Below are 25,637 nucleotides of genomic sequence, written 5' to 3' on the forward strand. Positions count from 1 at the left end.
GGGCACCCGGGGAACCTCGTCCAAGAGCAGCTGCTCTGGCAGGGAGATGGCACACAGAGCCAGTGGGCAGGGGGAGGGCAGTGCGTCGTGTCGTGTTTCACACACCCCCTCCCCTCCCCTCGCTACTGAGTAAACATGGGCTGGCCAGGGCTGGAGGGGGCTTTTCCAGGCTGGACCACACCCCGGGGAGACTATTTTTTGCCATGAATGAAGGGGCTGTGTGCTCGCAGGGCACCCTGGCCTCCTGCTGCCACTGCCGTGCATGGACAGCCTGCCTGACACTCAATCCTGCTGCCTGGCTGCGGACCAACATCTGCGCTAAGCAGCTGGGCACTGCCTGGGGACACCTGGGCACCGCGCACAGCTGGGCACTGCCTGGGGACACCTGGGCACCCCGCACAGCTGGGCACTGCCTGGGGACACCTGGGCACCCCGCACAGCTGGGCACTGCTTGGGTGACACAGGCAAGCTGCTGGGGCTGTTCCCAGGGGCTGGGAAACACGGGCTGCCACAGAGCAAGGGGAAGTGACGGTGACACGGCGGCTGTGCCAGCAGCAGCGCAGGGCTGCTAGAGCATGTCAGACCCAGCCCTGCCGGGGCCGGTTGCCTGGGAGCTGCCTTAGCCAGCCATGGGCGAGCCCTGCTGACCCCCTGCTTCCTGCTGCAGTTTCGGTTGACAAAGGGGCAGCGTCCCCAGGGGCTGCCCCTTCGGCTGCACCCGTGCTTGGGAGGAACTGCAAAGCTGCCAGGGTGGAGCGGCCGCCTGCCTCTGGCTCATCCCAGTCCTGAACGCACCCAGATTTCCCCCAAAGCCCCTAATCCTGCCTGGCTTGGTCCCAGCTTCCGCTCTGGGCCCAGTCAGCTAATCTCTTTTGTGCCAGGTTTAAGGACACACTGGGTGCAGCATCCCTATGGGTCTCCCCCTGTCACCCCAGGTTTCACTTCTCAAGGTGTCTGTGGGCTGCTCTTCCAGACCCCAGCCCTGACCCACACTGTTGCCTCTGCCAGCCTCGCAGTCCCATGGTTCTCAGGCAATCCAAATGTGTTTGTCCCTGTCAATGAGTGGCCTCTCCTCATCGGGTGGAGGTGGGGTGCTGGATCCCACCCCTCACTGTTCCTTATCGCCACACAGCATCCTTGTGATTCACCAGGTGTGGCTCCCTTTCCGTCACCCCACTTTGCAGGAAGTTTCCCGGCCAGCCCCCCGCAAGCCCTGTGCAATAATAACAAGCTGGGATGAGCTGGCTGGGCTTCCTGAGCAACCCTACAATAATAAACCAGAACGATGTGTCCAGTTTTCCTGGACAGACAATAATAAACCCGCATGAGCTGGCACATTTTGCAGTGGAACCCTACAATAATAACCCTGGGTGATGTGTCCATATTCACCGAGCCACCCTACAATAACAAGGCAGTGTAAGCCACCCAGCTTCCTTGCACAGAAGAGGGTTCCATGAGCTGTCCCCCTGGGACAGGAGGGACCCTGGCCACCAAGTCTCCATGCCTTCTGCTCCTGGGCTTGCCCAGGCCCTCCCCTGCTTGCGCTGGCCCATAGAGAAGGCACCCTGTGTCAGTGGTGGGCTAGGTTGACAAAGGTGATGCCCACAGGTGCCATCAGCCTGTGTCTCTGCCTTCCTGAAGCCAGCAGCAAGTCCTCACAAGTCCTGGTGTGCTTTCACGTACTGCTCTTCAGGGCATCCTCCTTGCCCAGCTCCCTTGCAAACTGGCACCCAACACCAGCTGCCCCAGATGCTCTCCTGCTGTTGCCCCACAGGTTGCTGGATGGGAGGACAGATGTCCATGGGCAGGGTGAAGCTGGGCATGCCATCAGCAACCATTCCCAGCCATGCCCACGTTCTTGCAGGGTCACCCAGATGGGGAGGCAAAGCTGTGCTGCTGACCCTACTCTTTTTCAGGGAGTTCGTTGGCACTTGGGCAGCAGGAGGGCTCAGATGCCTATGGCTTTGCTGGCAGGATGGTGGAATGGCCTCTTTCCAAGTGTGATGGGGTAGGAGCTGAAGCCGCTTGACCCCCAGCCCTCTGCCAAGCCCCAGGCTGCTCCTGGTGGGCTGGTCCTCAAGTAATTGGGGAGGAGATGTTGTGACCTCCTCCCTACCTCTGCACTGCCGCTGGCCCTTCTTTTCCCTGGGATTCATCCCTGGGAGCTGGAAGCAGCAGCAGGTGGGCAGGGAAGGGCCAGGACCCCTCCCTAGCATCCCTGCATGGGGGGGACCCACATCTAGTGCAGTGCAGCAGCAGCACAATGCATTGCCCCCCCTGCCACCCTGACCCTCTGCTCAGTGTCTGCGAGCAAAGCTGTAACCCAAGCCGTGAAAACAGCACAAGGAGGAAAGAAAAGGGTATTGAGTGGCGGGACTGCTGCGGTCGCCGGCCAGCATAGACTGCTGGTTGTTAAGCGAGTGCCTCGCTTGCAAAGGCTGCCTTGATGAAGTGTGAGACAGCACTTACGGAGGGACACGGGCAGGCATTCTCGCTCCATCTTCCGCTCACAGTGCCGCTCTTTATGCGCCTGACATTTGCTTGCTGGAAAGGCCCCGAAAATCAGGGGGAAAGGAAAACATTGCCTGCAGCAGGGCCAGAGGGGCACTGGGAGGAGTGCCGTGCCATGCGGTGCAGTGCAGTGCCATGCTGGGCTGGGCTGGGCTGGGATGCTCCATCCTGGCCTCACTGCCAGCTCTTCCCTAAGCGACCCCTTCACCTCTCGGCAGCCCTTGGGCTGCCTTCCCTTGCCGACACTGCTGCTTCCTGCCAGGTGTGCTCAGCCTGGCTCCCTGCCTGGGAAGCCCGGGCCATGCTGCCCTTGCCTTCTCCCCGGGCGGGCTGGCAGCACTGCCAGCTCTCCTTGCTGCTGCAGCGTGTCCCCAGGGCTGTGTGTGGTAGAGGGTGATGGGGACACTGCGAGATCAAGGCAGGTCCCTCAAACATCCACTGCTGGGGTAGGCAGTGCCTCAGGGACTGCTGCAGCACTGTACGAGCAGATCCAAGGGCCAGGGGAGCTGGGAAAGGGTATCAGTGGTCAGTGTGGGGCAGCTCAGGGTGCTCTGGGGCAGTTCTGCCCCTAAAAGAGATGGTCACTGCCCCACCAGGGAGCTGGGGTGGGAAGCCAGGCTGATGCATCCAGCTCCATCACAGGGGAATTAGCTGCCCCTTTTCCTGACCTCAGTCCAAGCTGGAAAGGAGCAGTTCAACCCCCTCCATCTCTATCCCTCTGCAGGTGAATCCTGGGGGATCCCTTGGACTGGAGGTGTTGACAAACATGGCTGGGTGAGTGGCTAGCACAGATCAGTGCTCATGTATGCAGATCCTGGATTTGATCCCTCCCCAGCCTGACGGACACTGGCAAGGCCATAGGCAGAGATGCCCAGCGACCATCCAGCAAACCACACCAGCCCCATTCCCATGAGCATGCACAAAGCAGGGAAGAGCACTGAGGACAGCCTGGCCACAAGGCACAGGAACGCCCCAGCCATGAAGCCCTTCCCCATCTGCGGCATTGCCAGGCTTTGCCCATGCCAGCGCGGCAGCGGCCGTGCCCATCGCTGGAGAGCTGATGTGCCATTCCTGGGCCACAACTCCAGCATGCCGCTTCTGCGGAGCCCACTGGCAGGGGAAGCCCAGGGAGGCCATGCCCCCCCCCCCCCCCAGCCCACACCCCTTGGCTTCCAGCCCCAGCAGGAATTATTAAGTGTGCCCCAGTGAAGCACATGCTGAGGCCGGCCACGGGAATGTGGGCAGATCTGGCATACAAGCCACAGCAGCCAGGCTGTAATTTCCAAACAGGCCCCGTTTGCTCTGTTTTCCAGTTAAAAATATATTAAGAAATAGGAATGTAGGGTTTGTAGAGAAGAAAGTTGGTAACCGCTTCGAGCATCTGGTGTGATAATGAAAGGGTCAGTCCCCAGCTTTGAGCGCGACCAATTTAGACTCTGGTGCTTGGCACCGGCACAGGGGCTGCCTGTAAACCCCGCCCAGGGCAAGGTGATGCTTCTGCAGCAGTGGCAAGCTGCCGGGCTGGGTGACGTGCCCCTCCTGCGCTCACTGTCAAGAGGACATCCAAATTGCTGTCACTTGTGGCCTTTAGAGAAGGGAATCTGGGCAGGGACAGGGGAAGGCAGGATGCCTGGGTGATGGATGCTGTATGCTGCCCACCACTAGACCTGCCAGCCCCCTCCCCCCTGGGATACAGCACATAGCAGTGCTCTCCAGGATGGGGGGCAGAGAGTGAGGAGGGGGGCAGTGAGTGAGGCTGCAGCCCAGCTCCCTGTGACTGCTCCCACTGCTATAGGGCTGATGGTGAGCGTGGCTTGCTCCTGGTGTGAGATCAGACAGACACTTGCCCCCCTTCACCAGACAGCACCCCCGGCTGAGCTAATCGCAGTTCAGGGTGTGCTACAGAACCTCCCACACCGCTGTCGCAGCCTTGAGTCACTCCTGATACAGTGGCATCCTGCTTGGCCTTGTGGCCAGATAGTCATAACACATGGGCAAGCTGTGCCACCTCCCCTGGCATCACTCCCCTGTGTCAGCTTTCTGCTTGGGCTGCTCCGCAGACCTCGGGCATCATGTTTATCCTGGAGATGGGTAATCAGAGAAAAACAAGTGACCGGAGGCCAGGGCTGACACTGTGGTGGGACAAGAAGTTAGCTGCAACAGGGTTCAGCGGAGGGATGTGCTGGGGTAGTAGGGCAAGGCAGGAGGGCAAAGAGACAGGTACGTGGGGCTTGTCCCCCACTCAGCCCCTTATGGGGACACTTCCTTGTGCCTCCCAGCCTCCGGGGCCATCAGGTGGCCGGTGGCTGGCACAGCACGCTCCGCTCCCTTCTGAGTCACGGCTCTGCAGGGAAATGCTTCCAGCTCTGGTTATAACCCCGTTTCCCACTGGGGCTGTGAAGTGCGGCCCTCCCACCCCGGCGTGGATCAGCTCCGGCAGCCCTGAGCCTGCCCGGAAGGGCAGCGCCAGGAGGTGGCCAGTGACTCCCGAATTCCACCCTGGGCTTGTCAGAGCTGGACGCTTCCCAGAGGCATGGGCACCTGGCGTCCTGCACCTACAAAGCCCTGTGCCACCAAGGATGCCCATTCCTCTCCCATTATCTCCCCAGGGTGCCACCCCAGCGTCTGTGCATATGCCAGTCTCAGGGACACTGGGTTGTTGCAAGCACAGCAGGCACTCCACAACATTGCCACGTCCTCAGGAGCACCATGGGGACATTGTGCTGGCTCTGGGCAGCTGCTGCTGAGCACTGAGACAACAGCTGCCCTGCCTGGATCCTTGCTTGGATGCTGGGAAGAGGAGCAACCTGAACAGCCATGGGGCCCAGGGCATGTCCCAGGTGCCATCCTGCACTGCAGCCCACATCCTGGCTGGGGTGTGCAGCACCCTATGCCTGGGTACACAGCCTACCCTATCTCCCTGGCACTCCCCAGGGCCCCCTTGGTGGCAGGGAGAGGGGGTGGGCAGAAGGGTAGTGGCACCCAGGGCTCGGTGGTTCCACAGGGGACTTTCCTGCCCTCCTGGGGCATTGACCCATGCAGTGCTATCATCTAGTACACTTTGCTCACTCCACCACCATTCCTGGCTTTCCTGGGAGCTGCTGTTTGCTTTTCTGAGAGTTACGGCTCCAGCTTCTGCCTTTGATCTGGGCTGTGTTGGTCACCCGTTGCCAGCCCCTCGCCTGCCTTTGAAGTGCAGTCGCCTTCCCAGCCTCAGACGCTGCTTTTGCAACTTTCAAGTGCAACCTATGGAGTGAGACACCCAAGGCCAGAGCGTCCCCAGGGTGTCCCAGGTCCTCAGCATCCCTCCTTCTCCCTGGCATCTTGTGGAGGGCCAGGCAAGGAGGCATTGCAAGGTGTGTTTGCCCAGAGGCCTGCATTCCTGGGGATGCTGGCAGCGGCCTGGACCCAGAGCATCACTCCCTCCTGTGGCAGAGGACAGGGACACAGGAGGTCCTGCACATAAGCTGGCCAAAAAGCAGACACTGATGCATGTCCTACAGCTGAGGGGCCTATCGTGGCGACAAGTCCAGCAGGAGGGGTGGGACCCAGCAGAAAGCATCTTTCTGGGCACCATCCACCCCACCCTGCCATTAGCCCTCCCTCCCGTCCAGCAAGTAGCTGCGAGGGGGCCCAGCCTGCCCTTTCTGACACAGGAAAGCTGGGGCCAGGCTTGGACTCTGGCCTTGAGCAGGTCTCAGCATGGATGTGCCTCCCCACTCCCCTGGCCCAGAGAGGATCCAGCCTTATCTGTTACACTTTGTTCCCCTGCTGTCTGGGTGTGGATTGGAGCAGAGATCAGTGTGCAGACCTTTGACGCACAGACACAGACACACACACACACAGACACACACACACACCTACTACCACACAACCAGCCACGCATGCACCCAGAGCCATGCTGCTCTACACACAGCTGTGCTTGCAGTCCCCCTGCATGCAGACACACTCACACTCACCCGCATGTGTGCGCAGCCCCCTGCATGCAGACACACTCACACTCACCCGCATGTGTGCTCACATGCCCTGCTTCTCCCGCCCCTGTGCAGCCACCCCTCCAGGGCACACACACATTTCCCTGGCCCTGCACGTGTTTCAAGCTATGTGCTGCATTATGTTCCCAGTGCAGGGTGGTGCTTGCCCGACCTCCCAGCCTCCCCATCATGCAAGCCAAGGTCCCCCAGGCACATCGGCATGGCCCAGACTGTGAGGCTGGCATCCTGCAGCCCTGGCAGAAGGAAGGGGGCTTCCCTGCATCAAGCCTGGAAGAGCAAGAAAGTGTGCAGGGAGGCAGGAGCTACCCTAAGCTCAGGCTGAGACCTGAACATCCTTCATCTCACTGTCACATCGCTCTCACTCGCCATGGAGCCACCAGGGATGCTTGTGCTGCCTGCATAGACATCTCTGGAGGCAGCCGTGACAGGCAGGGGCTCCCTGTCCACACCTCATACCGAGGTCCTGCCCCTGCCCAAGACTCATTGGCCTTACTGGCGAGCTGCAGCCCCTGTGCTGCTCCAGCCAGGGAAGCTGCAGCCCTTCCCTTGTAATCTTATCTCCGGTGTTTGATGAATGACTCGCAAGCCTCAGCTGTCAGCCTCGGGATGGGAAGGCAGCTCAATGGCCGGAGCAGGTGTGTGCGTGTGTGCACATGCATGTGTTCGTGTGTGCGTGGCTGGGGAGCAGCCACAGCCTGCCCAGTGCCAGAGCTGGCCCTGCGAGCTGTGCTGTGGTCCTTGGGGTTAAGCAGATGGAGCCCAGTGTGCAGAGGGGCGCATAGCCCCTTCTCTGCCCCATCATGGGAGGGTGTCCTGCAGGAAGTTGGTCCTGGCAGGTGATTTCGTGGCAGGCTGATGGTGCCTCTGCTCTCCCCCCACAGAGCCTGCCCCAGATCTGCGGTGCTGGAGAAGGGCAGGCATTTACCTCCACTTTGCAGCAGCTCTACATGGCAGTGACACAGCAGGAGGCCAGGCAGGCTCAGAAACGGCAGCACTCAGGTGAGGAGCTCCTTGGCTGTGGGATGGGGAGTGTGTGAAGCACTGGCCCCCACCATGGCTGTGCCCCCATCCCCTGGGAAGGGGAGTGGGTTCCTGGGTGTAGCTCACCCCATGCAGCAGTCTTCCCCTTTGCTTTCCCACATGGGCTGAGCTCCACACACAGGCACTGTTCCTGGTGGGGGTTTTGGCCCCATGCTCCCTTATCTCAATCCCAAATTGCATCTCTTTCTGCTGGTACCAGAGGATGCTGAGGACCCGGCACCTCCTGCAGAAACCACAGGTCATCCCCATCCACCACCTTCATCCCAGGAAGATGAAACAGCATCTTCCAGTGAGGGAATCACAGTGAGTACAGCTCTAGAAATAGCCTCTTCATTCCAATGGCAGGATGAGGCCTGCATCTCCCTTCCCCCTTCACATCCCAGCCCCATGCTTTTCCAGGATGAGCCAGGGCATCTCTGCTTGGTTCCTAGCACATCATACACAGGGTGTATGCACAGGGTGTATGCACATGCACCCTGGCTGGGGACCTTGTGATTGCACATGTGTGTGATTTGCACTTCCCCACATTGATAACAGGAGTGTCACTGCTTGCACACACACCCCCATCCTGCGTGACCCCCAGGGGGAGATACTGACAGTGCCTCCCCTTTGCTTCCAGCCAACGTCCTCCCCAGCTCAGAAGCCCCGGCTGCCTGCAGCCAAGACCAAGCCAAAGAAGGCAAAAGGGCTCTTCAGCTGAAGCATCACTGCCACCCAGCCTGAGGGTCTCTGCTCCCCCCGGTATCCAAGAGAGGCAGTGCAGAGCACCCATGGGTGCTCTTCATCTCCTGCACCACCTGGCAGACCCTGCCCGGCTCACGGTTCCCTCCTGAGGTGTCTCCAGCCAGGGAGATGGGGCATTGCCTTTCTTCAACCATGTCTCAGGAACCTCTTTTCTAGCTCTCTCCTGGTGCAGAGCTTGCTCAGGCTGCCTCGTGGTGGAGCCAGTACTGGAGCAGGGGGCAGTGGGAGGCATGCTGCTGGGTGGGTGTGGGACAGCCATGCCCTGGCAAGGCTGTGGGGGTTGTCTGCTGTGTTGGTTTGCAATAAAGGACTGTGTCTGGGTGATTCCCTCTCCTGCTCTGTCCCTCCTGGGCCTGAAGTGTCCAGGCAAGGGTGTAGCCCCTGGTGCTGCTGGGTCCCCCTCAAGCCATTCCTGCTGTCCAAGGGCTTGCAGCAGGACAGTGAGGAGATGACAATGGCTCATTGCTGTGGGGCAGGACAGCAGCTCCCAGCCCCTGCTGTGCCTCACCCTAAGCACCAGTATGCGGGGTGTGCATGAAGGGACTCCCAGATACTGGGACACAGCATCCTTGTCCCACGCCAAGGACACACCATGTGCTGGTGCCTGGAACCAGGTGAAGCTCCTGCAGCAGCAGGTTGGCAAAGGCAGACTGTCTGGGCTGAGGAGCACCCTTCATTTGCAGTAGCTCCCTCGGGGTTAGTGAGCAGGTGATATAAGGGGTTCTGGCCTTCAAGGGGCTGGGGACAACCGAGCCACTAACACCCTGAAAGCTCCTCGGCCTGAGAGCAGCCGTGGAACACATTACAGATGCTCCCTGGACACAAAGTACCACCTTTGCCCCTCCACACTCAGTCCATCCCTCCATCCATCCATCCATTAACCCCTGCGCTCTTCTTCCAGCCACTGTGCTTCCTTTGGGGCTGGGGCCACATTCCTGTGCCAGGCAGCACTGCCATGGGCAGGCTGCAGCCTGCGGTGCCACTGTCCTGGGGCAGGACCTGTGCCTTTGTCTGCCCTGCTCCCTGGGACTGGGCCAGCAGAGTCCAACTGCCTGCTCTTCTGGGCAGCACGGGGGAAACAAAAACATCCGGAGCAGCCCCTGTGTCTGTAGAAGAGGAATGAAGGGGTCTTTGCAGGACCATGGCCAGCCAGTCCCAGGGTGAGAGCAGCCAGCTGCTTTTTGTATTTCCTCTCTGAAGGAGCAGCATGCAGGGCAAGGTGGGTGGTGAGATGGGGACGCCGTGGGATGGTAGCTTGTGCTGACAGCTGTAGCTATGAATCCTGCTTTCTCCCACCTGCCAGCATCTTTTCCTCTCAGATTTGGGTCTGCCTGCCAGGTACTTGCCCCCAGGGAGGGTGCTGTTACCAGCTCAGGGGGTAGGACCGGGGTAGCAGTGGTTCTGCAGCTCTCCATTTCATATGTCTTCTGTCACCAGGTTTTCCCCTGGTGCAACCCCTGTTCCATCCATGTGAGCTCCATCTCCTGGTATGGGAGCTGCTCTGTTCCAAGCGAGGTCCTTCAGCTCCCTGCTGGGTCTTGGACTCATGCTGCTCCCCTATGCATGCAGGTACATGCAGGAGGAGGATTTATTGCCCCAGCAAGGGCACCTGGGTTGTCTGTGTCCTCTGGCAGGGACATAATAGGGGGGGAGGCACATTCGCATCCCAACTGTGCCAGTGGCTGGTGGACTCTGTAGAGGAGTGGTTAATGCAAACCAGCACCTGTGCCCCTCAGTCATCCTGAGTACCAACTGCACTTGGGCTGTGTCTCTGCTTCTCTCAGGGGTGCCCAATCCAGGCGAGCCAGCCCCAGGGATGCTGCAAGGGTGTGGCTCATGAGTCCTGTTCTGCTGCAGAGTGTGTCCCCTATGGAGCCCCGTGGCCCTGCCCCCAAGGGATGGGCGAGCACCCATAAGCAAGACTTGCTGCAGGGGGAGATCCTGCTCCACTCACCCTGCTCCCAAGGCAAGGGAAAGTGGGCCTGCAGGAGCATGGATGGAGGGAACAAATAAAACCAGGAGAGTGAAGACATCAGTGGGAAAAAGAGGTCTGCCAATGCCCCCTAGGCCACCGCAGGGACCCCGGCCCCCAAAACTCCAGCCTGGGACTGCCAGTGCCTCCCCGGCCGAGGTTGCCGCTGGCTCCAGGGAGTGTCACCGCTCATTGTCCCATCCTGTCCCACTGGGGTCTCCTTTCCTATTCCCACCCCCTCCTCCTTGGAGCCGGCTGGATTTGAGCTCCCGACACACATTAAAGGCCACAAGTTCGGCCTCGGCCTCCATAAATTTGATTCCATAAATATTGGTTTTTGCAGGGTTTAATGAAGCCGTTATGCCGGGCACGGCCCAGCACCCCGACCCGTGCCCTTAATAAGGGCTCTGTGGCCTCGATTAAAGGGACCTTTCAATCGCTGTCAAGTATTTTTAGAAAAGGAAAAGAAAAAAAAAAAAAAAAGGAGAGAGGGAGGAGAAGATGAGGAAGGCAGCGAATGGGAGAGGAAAATCCCAAGCCCATCCACTGCAAAAGTGGAGAAATAGCACCACCTAGACTGCCTCGCCCGGCTCCGCCGCCCGCTCGCCAGCCCCGGGCAGCCCTGTGGGACCTTGTGCCAGCGCCGGGCCCCTGCCCCGGGCAGCCCTGGCGGCACAGCGAGGTGTCGGCCGGACGCTGCGCTCCCACTTGGGCGGTGCGCTCCGGGCTGCAGTGCCGGGGAAGGCTGAGGTGCGGAGGAAGGAGGGACTTGGTCACGGTGGGGATGCAGGCAGGAGCAGTGCGTGGTGACTGGGTGTCCTGGCGCTGCCTGAGAATGGCTGAGTGTAGAGGGAGATACTGTACGATACGGGAATGGATGCTGCATCCCTCACACCTCCACTGGAAGGTAATTCCTCCCTGTGACAGTGCTGCAGCAGCAAGTGTTCTTTCCCATCAGCTCCCCAAGCAGAAATCCCCTCTCACCCCTTGTTAGGTGGACACTGTCACAGCCTTCGGCTGCCACCCCACAACCCCAGCTCTGGCTGCCCTGTCATGCCTGGGGCTCCTGTCCCACTTGGCCCTGTGCGCCAGTGGGTTTTGCCTGGCAGGGACACAGGCTGGCGTTGGGAATGCTAGATGGACTCTGCACCCAGTGACAGAACACTGTCACTGCTTGCTGTGGCCAGAGCCCATGCAGGATGCCGGGGCCCCTGCCTGGATAGGAGCTGCTGTCACAAACCAACCTAGCTCCCTGTCTGCACCCCTGGGCTTCCATGGGACATGCATGTTGTACCAGTGAAGGTAGGGCTATGCTGCTTGCTGTCAGGCTGGAGCTGATGGGAAAGGGACAGACGTGTGTGACATGCATACTGCATGCTGGTAGACTGCAGAGGCTATTTGGAGTTCTGGGTTTGGGTCATTGGCAGCCATGGGCACTTCTCCCTAGGGATGTGCTGCACTCCCCAGACCCAGCACCATCCCAGATAAACCTGTTCCCCACTCCCTTCTGGCAGTGATGAGCATAGTGGGAAGCTGGGCTCTCTGCTTTGGTTTGAGTATAGAGCATGAAGCACGTGAGGACCCTACAGACCTAGCCCAGTCTCTGATTTTCCTGTGCCTGTGATGCACAGAAAGCTGTGTTACTTCTGTAGCCCTGGGAAGCCAGGGATAGGGATGGGGAGCACTGCTGTGACACGTCCCCTCTGCTCCATCTGCTGATGCCCTCAGGATGCTCCACTGATCAGCTGAGGAGATGTGGAAGTGAGGTGGCCTGGAGCTGCTGGCCAGACCCTCCTGCTCCTCACCAGCCTTCACAGTGGCTCTGGGCACTGGGTGCCCAAAACAAGTACAGAAACCCGATGGAGTGTGGCTGCTGAGTATGAAAACCTGATAGAGACAGCTCTGGCCAACTGTACTTTGCTTGCAGCTCCTGCAAAGGAAATGGTCCACTGGAGCCACTGGATAGCAGCATCCTAAGCTGTGGGTGCTGATAGCACTCCTGCCTGCATCCCTCTTGCCCAGGCTGCCTGATCCTGCTGAGGCCAGCACAGTCCTGCAGCCAGAGGTGAACGCCTGACTGGACTATTCCAGCCTGGCCTCTGTGTATCCCTGGGAATGACCTGTGCCCTGTGCCCACTGAGGCGATACCAAGGGTGCATCCCTGGGAGAGTTGTGTGCATGGGGGCATCCCTGAGATAGTTGTGTGCACAGGGCCATCCCAAAGCACTGTCTCACCTGAGGAGGTGCTAGGGAGCGACAGGGTGCAAGCAGAGCCATGCTGGACCCCTCCCCGGCACACAGCTGGGGGAGAACCGGGGGGGCCCTGCAAGCCCTCGCTCCTGAAATCAGGGTGTTGTATTTACTTTCCCCTTTTGGCAGCTAGAAGGGGAAGCCCATCCCAGCCCCTCATTGTTGTCTCAGCGAGTTAATCAGATGCCATAATCCTGTTGTGGAAATATCGGGCCTCCCTGGAAACAATGGGGAGCGAGAATATTGTGGTTAAATTTCAACCAGCTGCCTCCCTGCTCTGTTTGATCCCCGCCCGCAGGCCCGGGCCCCTGGCGAGCAGGCGGCGCGGCAGGGGCCGGAGCCCCGGGGTGCCACCCCGAACCCACGCCGCCACGGGGGAACCCCTGCGGGACTCCCCGGGGGAAGGGGGTGTACGGTGTGTGGCAGGACCGGCGCGCCTCGGGGCGGCGGCGGAGCTGTCCCTGGGGGCAGGTGGCTGCGGGCACCCCCGGCGGGGTGGGCTGCGGGCCTCGGGGCTCGGCCGGGGGGGGAGGAGGCTGCGGGCGGCCCGGGGCAGGTTCCGCGGGGAGGAGGCGAGAGAGGGAGGGCGCTGGGAGGCTGGGACACGGGCAGGGTGCGGTCCTGGCGGTTCCCGGTCCCGGATCTCTTCAATTTCCCCTCTCACTCCTGCTCGGGGAGCGCAGGCAGCGGCGGCTCCGGCTCCGGCTCTAGCCCCGCCACGCTGACCGCCGGGGCGCAAACCGCGGGGGGCTCCAGCAGCGCTGAGCCCCGCAAGCGCCCGCTCGCCTGCCAAAACAAACGGCCCTTCGCTATTTATTGCCGCCGCCGGGCCACAGCAGCTCAGAGCGGGCCGACGCCAGCCCGCCGCACCGGGCAGCCAGAGCGCACCCGCGCCGGGCAGCCGCCGCACCCCGCCGCTGCCTCTACCGGCACCGGCACCTGCCCGCCGCCGGCTGCGCGCCGCATGGGGAGCCCCGGGGCGGGCGGAGGGAGCGGCGGCAGAGCCTAGCGGGGCCCCCGGAGCCGCCGGTCCCCCGGGCCGCCCCGGGGCCGCCGGGCTCGCCATGAAGCCAGCGCGGCTGCTGCTGCTGCTGAGCGGGTACGCGCTGCTGCTGGCGCCGGCCGTGCGCGGCTGCGGGCCGGGCAGGGTGGTGGGCAGCCGCCGCCGCCCGCCCCGCAAGCTCATCCCGCTCGCATACAAGCAGTTCAGCCCCAACGTCCCCGAGAAGACGCTGGGGGCCAGCGGCCGCTACGAGGGCAAGATCGCGCGCAACTCGGAGCGCTTCAAGGAGCTGACGCCCAACTACAACCCCGACATCATCTTCAAGGACGAGGAGAACACCGGCGCCGACCGGCTCATGACCCAGGTACGGTCCCGCCGCCGCCCGCTTCGGCCCCCGCGTCGGGCATCGGCGGGCACCGGTGCTACTAGGGAGCGCTCTGCGTTCCGCTCCCCTGGGGCAGCGCGGCCAGCTGCGGGAGACCCGGCGCTGCGGCTTCCCCGTCCTGACCCGGGCATCCCGGTGTCCGGCCCTGGCTGTCGGCTGTGGAGAGCGGGCATCTCCCATCGCCGGGCGCTGCAAACCTCTGCCTCTTCGGCTGGGCTGAGCGCGTCGGACCCGGAGCTGGCAGCACGCTGCTCCCGGAGCCGGCAGCACCCTGTCCCCCGAGATGGCAGCACCCTGCCCCGCTGACCCTCGGATCCTGTGGCACTTATGTCTGCTGCACCCTGAAGTGTGCCCTTGTGCCTTCGGAGTTGGGAGCGCCTTGCCCGGCTGTGCTACGACCCATGTCCCCTGGTCCCCTGAGCTGATAGCGCCCCGACCTCCAAGCTGGCAGCAGCCTGCCCTGGTGCATCCCCTGCCATGCCACTCTGTTCCCGATCCGATAGCACCCTGCCCCGCTGCACCCACACTGCCCTCACCCCCGTGCTCTGTGCGCCGGCCGGCAGAGCAGGCAGCCTGCCCGCTGCAGCCGAGGGACAGGGCAGAGCCCGGTGTGTTGGCAGGGAGGGCAGGAGGCAGAGCCACAAGCTGGGCTCCCGGAGCGCCCTTGCTGACCTTGGACCGCCGAAACCCTGTGCCGTGCCTCAGTGCCCCCTCCACCCGTGTGTCTCGGGTGGAATGGTGAGAGGTGCCCGGTGCGGGCTGCTTGCTGCACCTGGGGACAGGGACAACCTGTTACAGCAAATGCCCTGTTGCCGTCAGTTTACAAGTGTTCTGGGCCAGTGGGAAGGAGAGGTGGGGGGACAGAGGACAGCAGTGGAAGGGGGGATGATGCTGGACGAAGGTTACTCTGTGTTTTAATATTGCCAGGAGAATGCCTGAGGGTTTCAGGAATGCAGATAAGGAGCTGCACGGCCTTGCTAAGAAACCTGGCCACCAGCCTCAGCACTGGGTTACAGCCTGAGTGAGCTCCTGGGGGAGGCGGATGGGAGCCAGGGCCACCCTACTGACCGCTGCACTCTGGGTGCAGGACCGACGGCTGGGTGAGCTGTGGTGGTGGCCACTGAGTGGGGCTCTGGCCATGGTTTCTGACCCAGGTGCTGTTAACAGTGGGAGGAGAAGCTGTTTGAGTGCTGGTTTGACAGTTCTGCAACCCCATGTGCCCTGGGGGCAGGTCCCTGTGGCAGGGACCACACTCCGGGGTGGTTCTTACGTTAGGGACTGAAGCAGAGGTACCAGGATCCCTGTGAGGCAGCACCAAGCTTGGGGAGTTGTAGAAGTCGAAGTTGCTGGTGCCTGGAGCCCTGGTGCTGGGCTGGAGTCTGCATCCCCTGGGGAACAGATTCAGGGACACTTGAGGAAATAGTGAGCTCTGCTGCTCCATGCATTGGGAAAGTGGGTGACATAGTATTGCTTGAGCTGAAGGCAGGAGAATGCTTCAGGCTGAGTTTGCTCTTGAGAGTGCTCCCACCACCTGCCCTAATACAGCCAGTGTCTGCATCCCTGGGAGATGCATCCCTGGGAGAGGGAGGGCTCCATGCTCCACTTGCTACACTTCCTGCTGTCCCGCTGCCTTTGAAAGCTCCCTGGTCTTCTTGGGGTGCCCAAATGAGGGCTCTTACTCAGCAGGGTCCCTGGCCACCACACATCCATGCATTGATGGGTACCATGGTGCTTTAGGCAGACCTGCAGGGAATTGTCCCCATTGCTGTGGAAGTGGCATGACTTCTGGCAGCTTGCTGCCATCCCTCAGCTGTATGAGCTTGTCTGTTGCCCCTGGCTGTGGGAGATGCTCCCAGACATGGGACTTCCAGTTTTGGCACCATGCCCTATGTTGCTATGGTTTGGAAAGGCCATTGACCCAACTCCTTGTCCCTTCCCCCAGCACACTGGCTTTTACTGCTGTTGACTCACTTCAAACCTGTTTTCTTTCCCCAAGTCCAAGGGTCTGGGTGTCCCAGGCAGCCGGAAGATGCCGCCTGCTTTGGGGGGTGGGTAGTGCTGCTCTCTGCCCGCCTTTCCTTTATCGTTTCATCTTCCTCAAGAATTCCAGTGTGTTTGCTCTCGCTGGTCCCACTCGGAGGTGCTGAGATAAGGCTGGAGGCAGAGCCCGCCTCACCTCTCCATGGCAGCTTGGCCCAGGAATGTCCTGGGTCCCCTGCCCCCATGGAGTCCCAGTCCCCCAAGCCTCTCCCTACCCCAGCCATCACCCTTTGCAGGCCCAGCTGGTGTGGAGACCATCCTTACAGTGGTGAGGAATTTGTCATGGAGACCTTGGGAGAGGACTCTAAGCTTACTTTGGGAGAAATCTCACCTTGGGGGGAGATGCTAGTGGAACCCCTCTTCTCTTGACCAGGCTCTGGACATAAGGTAGCTGTAGCCAGACACACTCTATTCACAACCCCTCTGCTGAGGCTGTTACACCTGTGTGTCCTGCGTAAATCTGCTCACATGGCCCTGGGGTCCCTGCTGATGGTGTCCTGTCTTGGAGCTGTGCCCTTCTTTCCAGACCTGCTGCATTGCCTAAAGGGGTTTAACTTCTCCCGTAAGACATGATTCTGTTCCCAGTCTGGACACAAGAAAGTAGATGCTGATGTTGGTCACTGGGGGAATATCTCTGATCATGCCAGCCTAACATCCCCAGGGTCTCCACCATGATGTGCACGGGAAAGCACAGAGCCACACAGCTCAGTGTAGTGGCACAGAGCCCATCCTGCACGTAGCATGGGGGTGCCACTACAGGGACAAGCTGTGTCCCCTCTTACACACTGTCACCACCTGCTTTCACCCTAAACCCTGCTGTATGCCTATTGCATGGGTGTCATCCTCCTGGCTGGGCACCAGAGCAGCACTGGGGCTGATGAGCCATGGCCAGGGGTCAGTGCCACACCGCTGAGCTCAGACATCCCACTCCAGCCAGGGCCCGTGTGCTATGGCAGCATTTCCACATCTTTGCTGTCACATTTCGAGATCTTGTGTTCACTTTCAGGCAGGAGTGGGACCATGCCACTCAGGCAAACATGGTCAGCCTGGTCCCCGAGGATGTTCCAGGCCCTCTGGGCTCTGTCTGGGGAGGAGGTGGGCTCTCCCTGTAGCCCCCAGCAAGCACAGAGCCTGCAGACAGCACATGACCATGGCTTTATGGGTCCCTGCCTACCTGTCTGTGCAGGCAGAAGAGCCCTTGGGCAGGTAGTACCCGTCCCTACTTGTTCCCTGCCCATCTGTGCCTGCTCTCTGCTGGCCATGCCTGCTCCCTGCCCATTTTTGCCTGCTCCTTGCTCATCTCTGGCTACCCTTCCCTGTTGTCTTCTCCCTGCCTCCTGTACCTGCTTCCTACTCATCCTGCCTGCTTGTCCTTACCTATCACTTTCTGCTCCGTTTACTACTGCTCATCCCTGCCTGCTCCCTCCTCATATCTACCCGTTCCCTTCACATCCTTGCCTGCTCCTTGTCCACTGCTGCCCTGTGCACCCGTGCCTGCTCCCCACCCGTTAGTACCTGCTCTCTCCCCGACCGTCCCTGCCTGTCCCCGCCTGCTCCCTGTCCATTGATCTTGTTCCTTCCCTGTCGCTGCCTGCTCCCTGCCGCTCCCCGCCCGTTGGTACCTGCTCCCTGCTCATCACTCCCTCCTCCCCTCCGATCTGTACCTGCTCCGCGCCAGTCCCTGCCCGCTCCCTGCCCGTGCTCTGACACCTGCTGGCCACCAAAGGCACAGGCATGGCCGCCGGGCCCGACAGCCCGGGAACAGAGCGTTCGGAGCTCGAGTTTGTGCGCCCAGCCGGGCAGGCTGACCGGCAGCCGGGCGCTGCCTGCGGCTTGGAGGGGAAGGTGAGACTCTTGGGCTGGGGCTGTGCAGGGATCGGCACAGGCAGGAGACAAGGCAGCCCCGGTGGGTCACAGGAGCTGGTGGTAGGCAGTGTCCCTGCCGCGGGGACAGCGCTTGGAGGGTCTCGATGTTCGTGTGTGGGCAGGGTGCTCCTGGAGGGCAGACGGGCTGGCAGTAAGGAAATGAGGGGTGCGCAGAGTGGGCTGCTGGCAAGAGAGTGGCGGAGGGACTCCTGAATTGATGGCTGGGGTATATAAGGGAGGCATTGGGAACTCCTTGCCTGCCTCCATCCCTCAACCCCCTTACTGCTCCTCTTTGCATTGCCCCCATGGGTCCAGGGACCTTGGGAACTTCTTGTGCCAAGTGGCACCAAGTGGGGCTGGATGGGGACAAAAGTCACTCCCTTCCTTCCTCCTCCTCCCCTCACCTGGCAACTGTTTGTCCAACACCTTCCTGGCTTATCTCCCCACACCCAGGCAGCCGTGGGATGAGGGCAGAGGTGCTCCCTCGCCCCATGTGGGGCAAAGGCCTGCCTGGCACTGCCCTTCCTGGGGCCCTGACCCTGCCAAGCACACACAGGCTTCCCTGAGAGCAGCAGCACCCACCTCCCCAGGACTGGAGCAGTACTTGGGGATAGGGTGAGGACTCAAAGTTTTGGGGGTCAGTTCCCTGTGGAAGCAGTGCTGGGACATTTCAGAACCTGAGGGCATAATCAGCATTGAGTTTTATAGCCACGGTTCATGCTCACTGTAAGTGTGTCTCACCATGACGTCCTGTGGCGGTGAGTTCCAGTGCTGAGCTGGATATCACAGAAAACTATCCACTGCAGTGGCTGGCTTTAAGGCTGCTGCCCAGTCGTTTCATTAATGCTTCCCAGACCTACCTCACACATGAGTGCTCTGTCCTTTGCTTTTAGAGCGCTCTCTGGGATCCCCCAGAATCTCCTTTCCAGGCTGCACAGTCCTCACCCATTCACCTGGATTTGTGTTGAGGCTCCCGTATTGCTCTTTCTACACCTTTCTTAGCTCTCCTTCATTCCTTTTGCAGCAGGGAAGGGATCAGAAGCACGGGCTGTACTTTTGCAAGCCCAGGGTGGAGGGGCTTGGTTCCTCCCCGAGATGGAGCTGTGGCTGTGGGAAGCGGGCAGTGCAGGGCGGCTGCAGCACATGCATTTGGGGCTGGTATCGCCTCTGCTTGCTGGGGAGGACTGTGACGGGGGGATAAGGCAGGGCTGTTGCCTTGCTTGGGTGACCTCTGTGGCCCCCAGGTGTGGGGCTTTTGGGATCTGCTGCAGTTCCTTACCTCTGGCTTTTCAGCCCTTGGGGTGTGGAGAGGTGGAGGGGGCTTCACCTCCCATCCTTTCTGCTCCAGCACAACAGAGCTCTTGGTCAGGTTTGGCATTTCCCACATAAGAAGTGGCTAGATGAAGGTATGAGGCTGCCCAGTGCTGTGTCCTTGTGCCTCAGGACTTGAGGAGGACCATCCAGAACAGTACTGAGGACGGGGCAGGTTGTTTCATTTGTGCCTGGGGATAGTACTGGGGACCCTGGGGGATCCTGAGTCCTCCTTCTGTTACCTGGGAGCCCCTGAGGCAATGCTAGCACAGGGCAGGTGTCTGCAAGCAGAAGGTGTTTCACACCAGCCCAGGCTGTGCTGTCCAAAAGGCTCTCCAGCATCCCAGGAACTGGGGGAGAGATGGAGGAGGAGATGGCTGCCCTGTTGGGGTTCACACCCTTGGGAGATGCTGGATCAAAGAGTGGGATAACAGGCACTGCAGGGAGTCTGGAGGGCATGGGATGGAAACGGCAGCTCGTTCTCAGATCTTCCTCTGCTAGACCAGCCCCTGAAAGGGCCTGAGGACCCAGAGAGGCTTCTTGGAAGCATGGTGGGATGCAACCTGCCAACCATGCAGCTAACCCCTGCACTCCCAAAAGCTTTTACTTACTCTGCCCCTTTGCCCTGCAGCGCTGCAAGGACCGCTTGAACTCCCTGGCCATCTCTGTCATGAACCAGTGGCCAGGGGTGAAGCTGCGGGTGACAGAGGGCTGGGATGAGGACGGGCACCACTCAGAGGAGTCACTGCATTACGAGGGCCGAGCCGTCGACATCACGACCTCAGACCGGGATCGTAACAAGTATGGCATGCTGGCTCGCCTGGCCGTGGAGGCTGGCTTTGACTGGGTCTACTACGAGTCCAAGGCACACATCCACTGCTCTGTCAAGTCAGGTAAGGCCCAGGGGGGGTGGGGGCGGGGGGAGGGGGGGCAGTGAGCAGGGCCAGGGGCCAGTCCCACTGTTGCAGCTGGCTGTGTGGGATGCTTCTGGGGGCCACTGGCTCTCGCAGCATGATTTCCCTGTCTGGGACAGACAGTCGGCTGGGGAGTGAGTCACACATCTTTGGCCAGCAGTGCCATGGGAGAAACTCTCTGTCTCACTCCCCTGTACCTGCACCCTGACTCACCCTGTCTACCTCCTCTACATTTTCCACCCCATATCCCCTTCTCCCACAGCCTGTCCCCCATCACATCTGTCTCCCCTGCCTTTGCCCTTGCAGTCCCTTAGCGCCACCTGCCCATGCTCAGCTCCATTCAGCCTTGCCCTCCTCCACCGCTGGCATCTCTTGGGCTTCTGCTGTCACAGCAGCATTCATCCAGCCCTGACTGGCCAGGGCCGGGGACAGGGACCCCCAGGCAGGGACAGACCAGGGTACTCTGGGAACAGCTGCTCTGCTGTGCAGAGGAAGGGGGAAGAACTGGGAGTGCTGAGGGCAGAGGCAGCTGGACTGGAGTGAGGGTGCTGATGCTGTTTGTTCTACGCCGTGAACGGGGATGCTGCTCGCCGGCCCTGCCCGTGGCCAGGAATGAATTGCGTGGGGTGCACGGCACCCCCTAGCCTGGGGGTAGGCTGCTGCCCCTGTCAGGGATGCTGCAGGTCCCGGCGGAGCGGCTGCGCTGGCGGCAGAGGGCAGCAGTGGCCCATCACCGCGCCCGCCGCCCAGAGCCGAGCCGCGCTCCCCCGCGGCCAGGAGGGGGCTGAGCGGCTGTCCCGACACGGGCGTGCCCGTGTCGCGACAGGCTTGGCACACGGAGAGCTTGCACAGGCAGAGGGCTGTGTCTGCACACACATGCCCACAGCTGTGCCCGCGTACCCGTGTGCCGCGGTGGTACCGGAGCTGCTGCGCCGGTGTCGCCCCGCGTCTCTTGCTGCCGGGCTCGGTTCCCACCGCACTACTGTGCCTGTCCTGCTGCCCTAGCCCGTGGCCAGCGGCCGGAGTCCCCCAGACGCCAGCCGGGCCCTCCGCGCTGACCCGCTCCCCCGTGCCGGTGCCAGGACAGGCGCAAGGCTGGCCGGCGATGGAGGTGGGGCGATCACGCCGCAGAGAGGGACCGACGCGCCCCCGAAGAAGAGGGACGAAACGCGAGAGAAGGACCAGGGCTTCTGTGCCCCAGGGCACCCTGTGGGGCTGGCCGGAGGAGAGGGGCCAGGCTTTGAAGCAAGGACCATGACCCCAGAGCCTTGGGGCTGGCTAGAGGAGTGGGGCTGTGTCCCTGAAGAAGGACGCAGGTTCTTGAATGCTGGGACCAACCGAAGAGGGATGCTGTGACCCAGGCAGCAGACTGGGGCCCTGAGGCCCTGGAGGGCTTCTGAAGGCTGTCCACAGCCCCCTCACTGCACAGTGACTTTTTGGGGCTCTGCGTCTACCATATTTATCCCCGAGGCCATGGGGAGCCCAGGAGTGTGTGTTGGAGGCTGTGCGGTGCATATCACGACCACCCCCCAGAGCTGTGTACAAGGGACAGCTGGGCTGCCCCTGCCTCTTAGTAAATGGCTTTTATTTTTGTACGGATGGCTGCATGGCCTGTTATATGTATTGTGTCTCCTCGGGTCCCCTCCTGCACCCCTCCATGCCCAGCACCTGTGCACCCCGCTTCTGCCAGGTGCCGCTCTTGCCCTCCTGCCAGCCCCTCCCCACAGCTCTGCTGCCTGCCCGGGGATGCAGGGTGCAGGATTTGGGACCTGGCCTCCAGGGCAGGCACGGGGCAGACCCTGCACCTCATCTGAGCAATAAAAGGATTCTGTCCCCGAGATGGATGCCTCTCTTCATGGGCCTGGGGGCTGGGATTTGGCTCTGTGCAGAGCTGGGGAGTGATGGAGGGCAGTGCCATCTGGGTGGGGGCACTCAGGGATTAGATGAGGGAGGTGGGAGAGGGACCTGAGGGGGGGGGGGGGGGGTTGGGGCTGGGAGCTAGAAGCTGGGACTGTGCAGGGCCAGGAGCAGGACCCTGGATGAGATGACCCTAGCAGATGATGGGAGGACATCATATAGATGCTGAGATAGGGGTTGCTGGGGCTTGGGAGAGCAGAGCTGCTGTGGGAGGTGAGTGCCATTCCTTGGGAAGCCAGGGTTCCGCTGTTAAGTGCCAGGATGTTACCCTGGTGATACTTGGTGTCTTACTACATCTTTTCATCTGAGGAGGGGTAGGAATGCTGTGCCACTATCCCAGGGGACAAGTCCAGAGAGTTTGGGTGCTCTACCCTGTCACAGCTGCTAGCAAAGCCCTGCCCAGAAAGCTGGTGGCTTTTTCCTGATGATGGCCGCAGGCTGTGATGTCTCCCTGCAGCTCAAAGAGGTGGCTGGTGTGTGTGGTGCAGGGGTGAGCAGGCAGAACGGAGCAGGGCTACAGAGTGGGGTGGATGGGTGCCACGGTGCTGGGGGAGGGTGCTGCACTCTGCGCACCCTTCATTGTAGCATCCTCCCCAGCAGTACCCAGGCCCAGCACCGCAGGGGATGGGGATGATGTGAGCGTGCAGAGCACTCTCCTCAGCCTGACATTAACTCAGGGCTCTGCCTCCCTGCTTTTGAGCTTTGGGTGCCCCTGACACTGCCTTGTGCGTCTGGGGCTATGGCTGTGCCCTGCTCCCCTTGCCAAGCAGGTTGCAGGACCTGGGCCTGCTGGGCAGTACACTGGCACCATAGCGTGAAGCAGATGCTGCCATGTGTGGCTTGAGCCCTCAATTGCCACCCCCAGTGAAACGGTGGCTGGGGGAATAGACACTCAGAGAGCCTGGATTAGCGGCTTGGGGGTGTGTAAGGGACGCGTGATTGTTGGTGATGCCACGGAAGGGTTATCCCCAGGTGGGCAAAGCCAGGCAGCCTGAGAGGGTTGCTGTGTGTCATGGAGGGGTGATGCTGGGGTTCTGTCAGACAGGTAACCCTCCTGTCCTCTCTTTTCCTGTGCAGAGCACTCGGCCGCTGCGAAGACGGGTGGCTGCTTCCCTGGGCGGGCACTGGCAATGCTGGAGGATGGTGTGCAGACACCGCTGTGGGCCCTGCGCCCAGGCCAGCGGGTGTTGGCGATGGACGAGGCAGGCAGGCCCACCTACAGCGACTTCCTGGCTTTCCTGGACAAGGAACCCCGTGCCCTCACCTCCTTCCATGTCATCGAGACGCGGGAGCCACCGCGACGCCTGGTGCTGACACCCACCCACCTGCTCTTTGTGGCTCAGAACTCCTCAGCGCCCGCCGCCCGCTTCCGCCCCACCTTTGCCAGCCGCGTGCGCCCTGGACACTTTGTGCTGGTGGTGGCGGGGGGTGGTGGCTTGCAGCCCGCCGAGGTAGTGGCGGTGCGGGACCGCAGGGATGTGGGGGCCTATGCCCCACTGACGCGCCACGGGACGCTGGTGGTGGACGGTGTGGTGGCCTCCTGTTTCGCCCTGGTGCAGGAGCAACATCTGGCACAGCTGGCCTTCTGGCCACTTCGGCTCTACCACAGCGTGGTGGGGTGGCCAGGGGTACAGGGGGACGGCGTGCACTGGTACTCAGGGCTGCTCTACCACCTGGGAAGGCTGCTCCTGCCCCCCGACAGCTTCCACCCGCTGGGGGTACCCCAGATGGAGAGCTGAGGGTGCGCCCCAGCCAGTGCTGCTGGTGGAGGTGGTGGCTGCAGGGCGGCTCACCGGGGGCCAGCACCCCCTCCCAAACCTGGGTGCCCATGTAGAGCTGCCTCCAGCCCTGCCTGCTTGGGGCACAGCCACCTCCCAGTTGGGGAGCACTGGTGCTGCCTGGTGTGCCTCCTCCATGCCCACCACTCCCTCCTCACCCCCTGTTCCTTGGTGCAGGCGGAAGGCACAAAGGGTTCCCCCCTGACCATGGGGTTGCCCCCGGCTGGATCCACATGCTGCTATTTGTGTGTGTGCGTGATGTACGTGTGCGTGTGCAGAATTAGCTAACGACAGAGGTCTGGTAGGCCAGGGGGAGAGGGAAGAGGAGACAGCTCTTGGCTTCAGACTGCTCCAGCAGGGCTTCCAGCCTGCCTGCACCCGGTGGAGAGGCTTTGGGAGAAGGACCCCAGGGCACTTTGCTGGGCAGCCCGGGTGGGAGGGCAGGCGATGCCATTCCCACCCCTGGGACATGGAAGCTGGGAAGAGGGTGATCTAGGTACTGGAACTGTGCCTTGCCCTTAGGCCCTGACTATGGGTGTAGGGGGGGCACCCAAACCCAGTCCTTATGTGCCTGGGGTGCCCAAGCATTGGCAGGGCTGGAAGGGCAGGCATGAAACTCCAGAGTTGGTGACACAAATGCTGCTGGAGCAAGGGACTCTGTAGTGGGACCCAAGCTCTGCTCAAAGCCAGTATTGTACCCACCTGGCCAGGCATGCCCATGGGGATGCTGTGACCTCATGGGGGGCTCTAGCTGGCAAGAGGGGGCTGCAGAGGCAGGGGTGTGGGCAGGAAGGTGCAGGTGTCAGCCAGGCATGGGCACACACTGGTAGGGAGACCTGGGGCTGCAGCCAGATGTGGGGAAGGAAAGCATCATGGGAGAAAAGCGCTCCCTCCCTTGCCTCTGTGCATCCTGCCCTGAGCTGGCTGAACCCACAGACATGCCTTTCCCACCCCAAAGCTAAACCATTCCTCAAGCTCCAGACCCTGCCTGGCCCATCCTCCCTGACGCCCCAGCACCCAAAACCCTCAGGGTAACTCATTGCTGCTCACCCGCTCCCGGGACCTGGGGGGAATGCTGTCAGAGCTGCAGCCACGCTTCCCCCCTCAAACTTCTGTCCAGAGTCTCAGCCCCCCCCGGCTCCATGTTAGCAGAGGCAAGAAGGTCTGGGGGAAGCTGTGACCCGTGTTCCCCCTGCAGCATCATGCATCTTTATTTATTGACCTGCTCTTTGTACGTGCCATGGATGGGAGGCAGCGTGGGCACGTGCAGGTGAGACGGGGGGGGGGGTGGGGTGGGGTGGGGGGTGAAACTGTTTGGTTGGGGGATGATTATTTTTTTTTTTAACAAAAAGCAGAAATTATTTAATTGTTTTAAAGCACAGTTTTCATGGTGATCGGTGTCCAGGGCAAAGTAAGAGAGTGCGAGCACGGCTGACTGCAGGTGTGTTTTTTGTCTCTTCACTGGATGTAACTTTCCTGGTCGGGGACATGGCCAAATAAATCCGTCATCTCCCAGACAGTCACTCTGAGCTCTGGTGTGGGGAGTGAGGCAGGGATGGGAAGTGCTCACTGCCCATCATAAGCAGGGCAGCCAGGGCTAGAGGGCCTCTTGTGCTTTTCCAAGAGCAAGATCTGGCTGCTCAATGCCTCCAACAGCAAGGGTGAGCTCTCCCTCCCAACTCCCTTGTACCCAGGTGAGGTGGGCAGCCAGAGGCCTACATGGGACAAAGCTGTCACTGGAGCCACCTGGAAACTAAGGCAAGTGGGGCAGGATGTGGGAGGGACAGCCACTGTGGGACTGGCAGGGGCACCTCTGCATCCCAGTCTGGGCCCATCACCCATGTGCCTGGCCATGCTGGGACAGCCTTCCCCACCATCTCCATCCCTACACCACCTGCTAGCCCAGTGCT

At 61.2% G+C, this 25,637-nt stretch overlaps 2 protein-coding genes across 2 annotated transcripts in view; both read left to right on the plus strand.

Moving 5' to 3' along the window:
* The window catches only part of NHEJ1 (non-homologous end joining factor 1), a 43,985-nt gene extending 35,465 nt beyond the window's left edge, over positions 1 to 8,520 (plus strand). Inside the window, exons 6-8 of the mRNA XM_061459496.1 lie at positions 7,388 to 7,505; positions 7,747 to 7,850; positions 8,167 to 8,520. Of these exons, the coding sequence (XP_061315480.1) occupies positions 7,388 to 7,505; positions 7,747 to 7,850; positions 8,167 to 8,247 (303 nt within the window). The 3' untranslated portion in view covers positions 8,248 to 8,520. The remainder of the gene's footprint in view (positions 1 to 7,387; positions 7,506 to 7,746; positions 7,851 to 8,166) is intronic.
* Positions 8,521 to 13,577: 5,057 nt separating this feature from the next.
* Positions 13,578 to 25,009, plus strand: IHH (Indian hedgehog signaling molecule). Its single transcript, XM_061459497.1, has 3 exons — positions 13,578 to 13,880; positions 19,750 to 20,011; positions 23,027 to 25,009. The coding sequence occupies exons 1-3, from the start codon at positions 13,578 to 13,580 to the stop codon at positions 23,686 to 23,688; spliced, it is 1,227 nt and encodes a 408-aa protein (XP_061315481.1). The 3' UTR covers positions 23,689 to 25,009.
* The last annotated feature ends 628 nt before the right edge of the window (positions 25,010 to 25,637 follow it).

This window comes from Pezoporus flaviventris, unplaced genomic scaffold (genome assembly GCF_033815535.1).
Source record: "Pezoporus flaviventris isolate CSIRO_AGI_PZ_B2104156 unplaced genomic scaffold, CSIRO_AGI_Pfla_v1 ptg000029l, whole genome shotgun sequence".
Classification (NCBI taxonomy): Eukaryota; Metazoa; Chordata; class Aves; order Psittaciformes; family Psittacidae; genus Pezoporus; species Pezoporus flaviventris.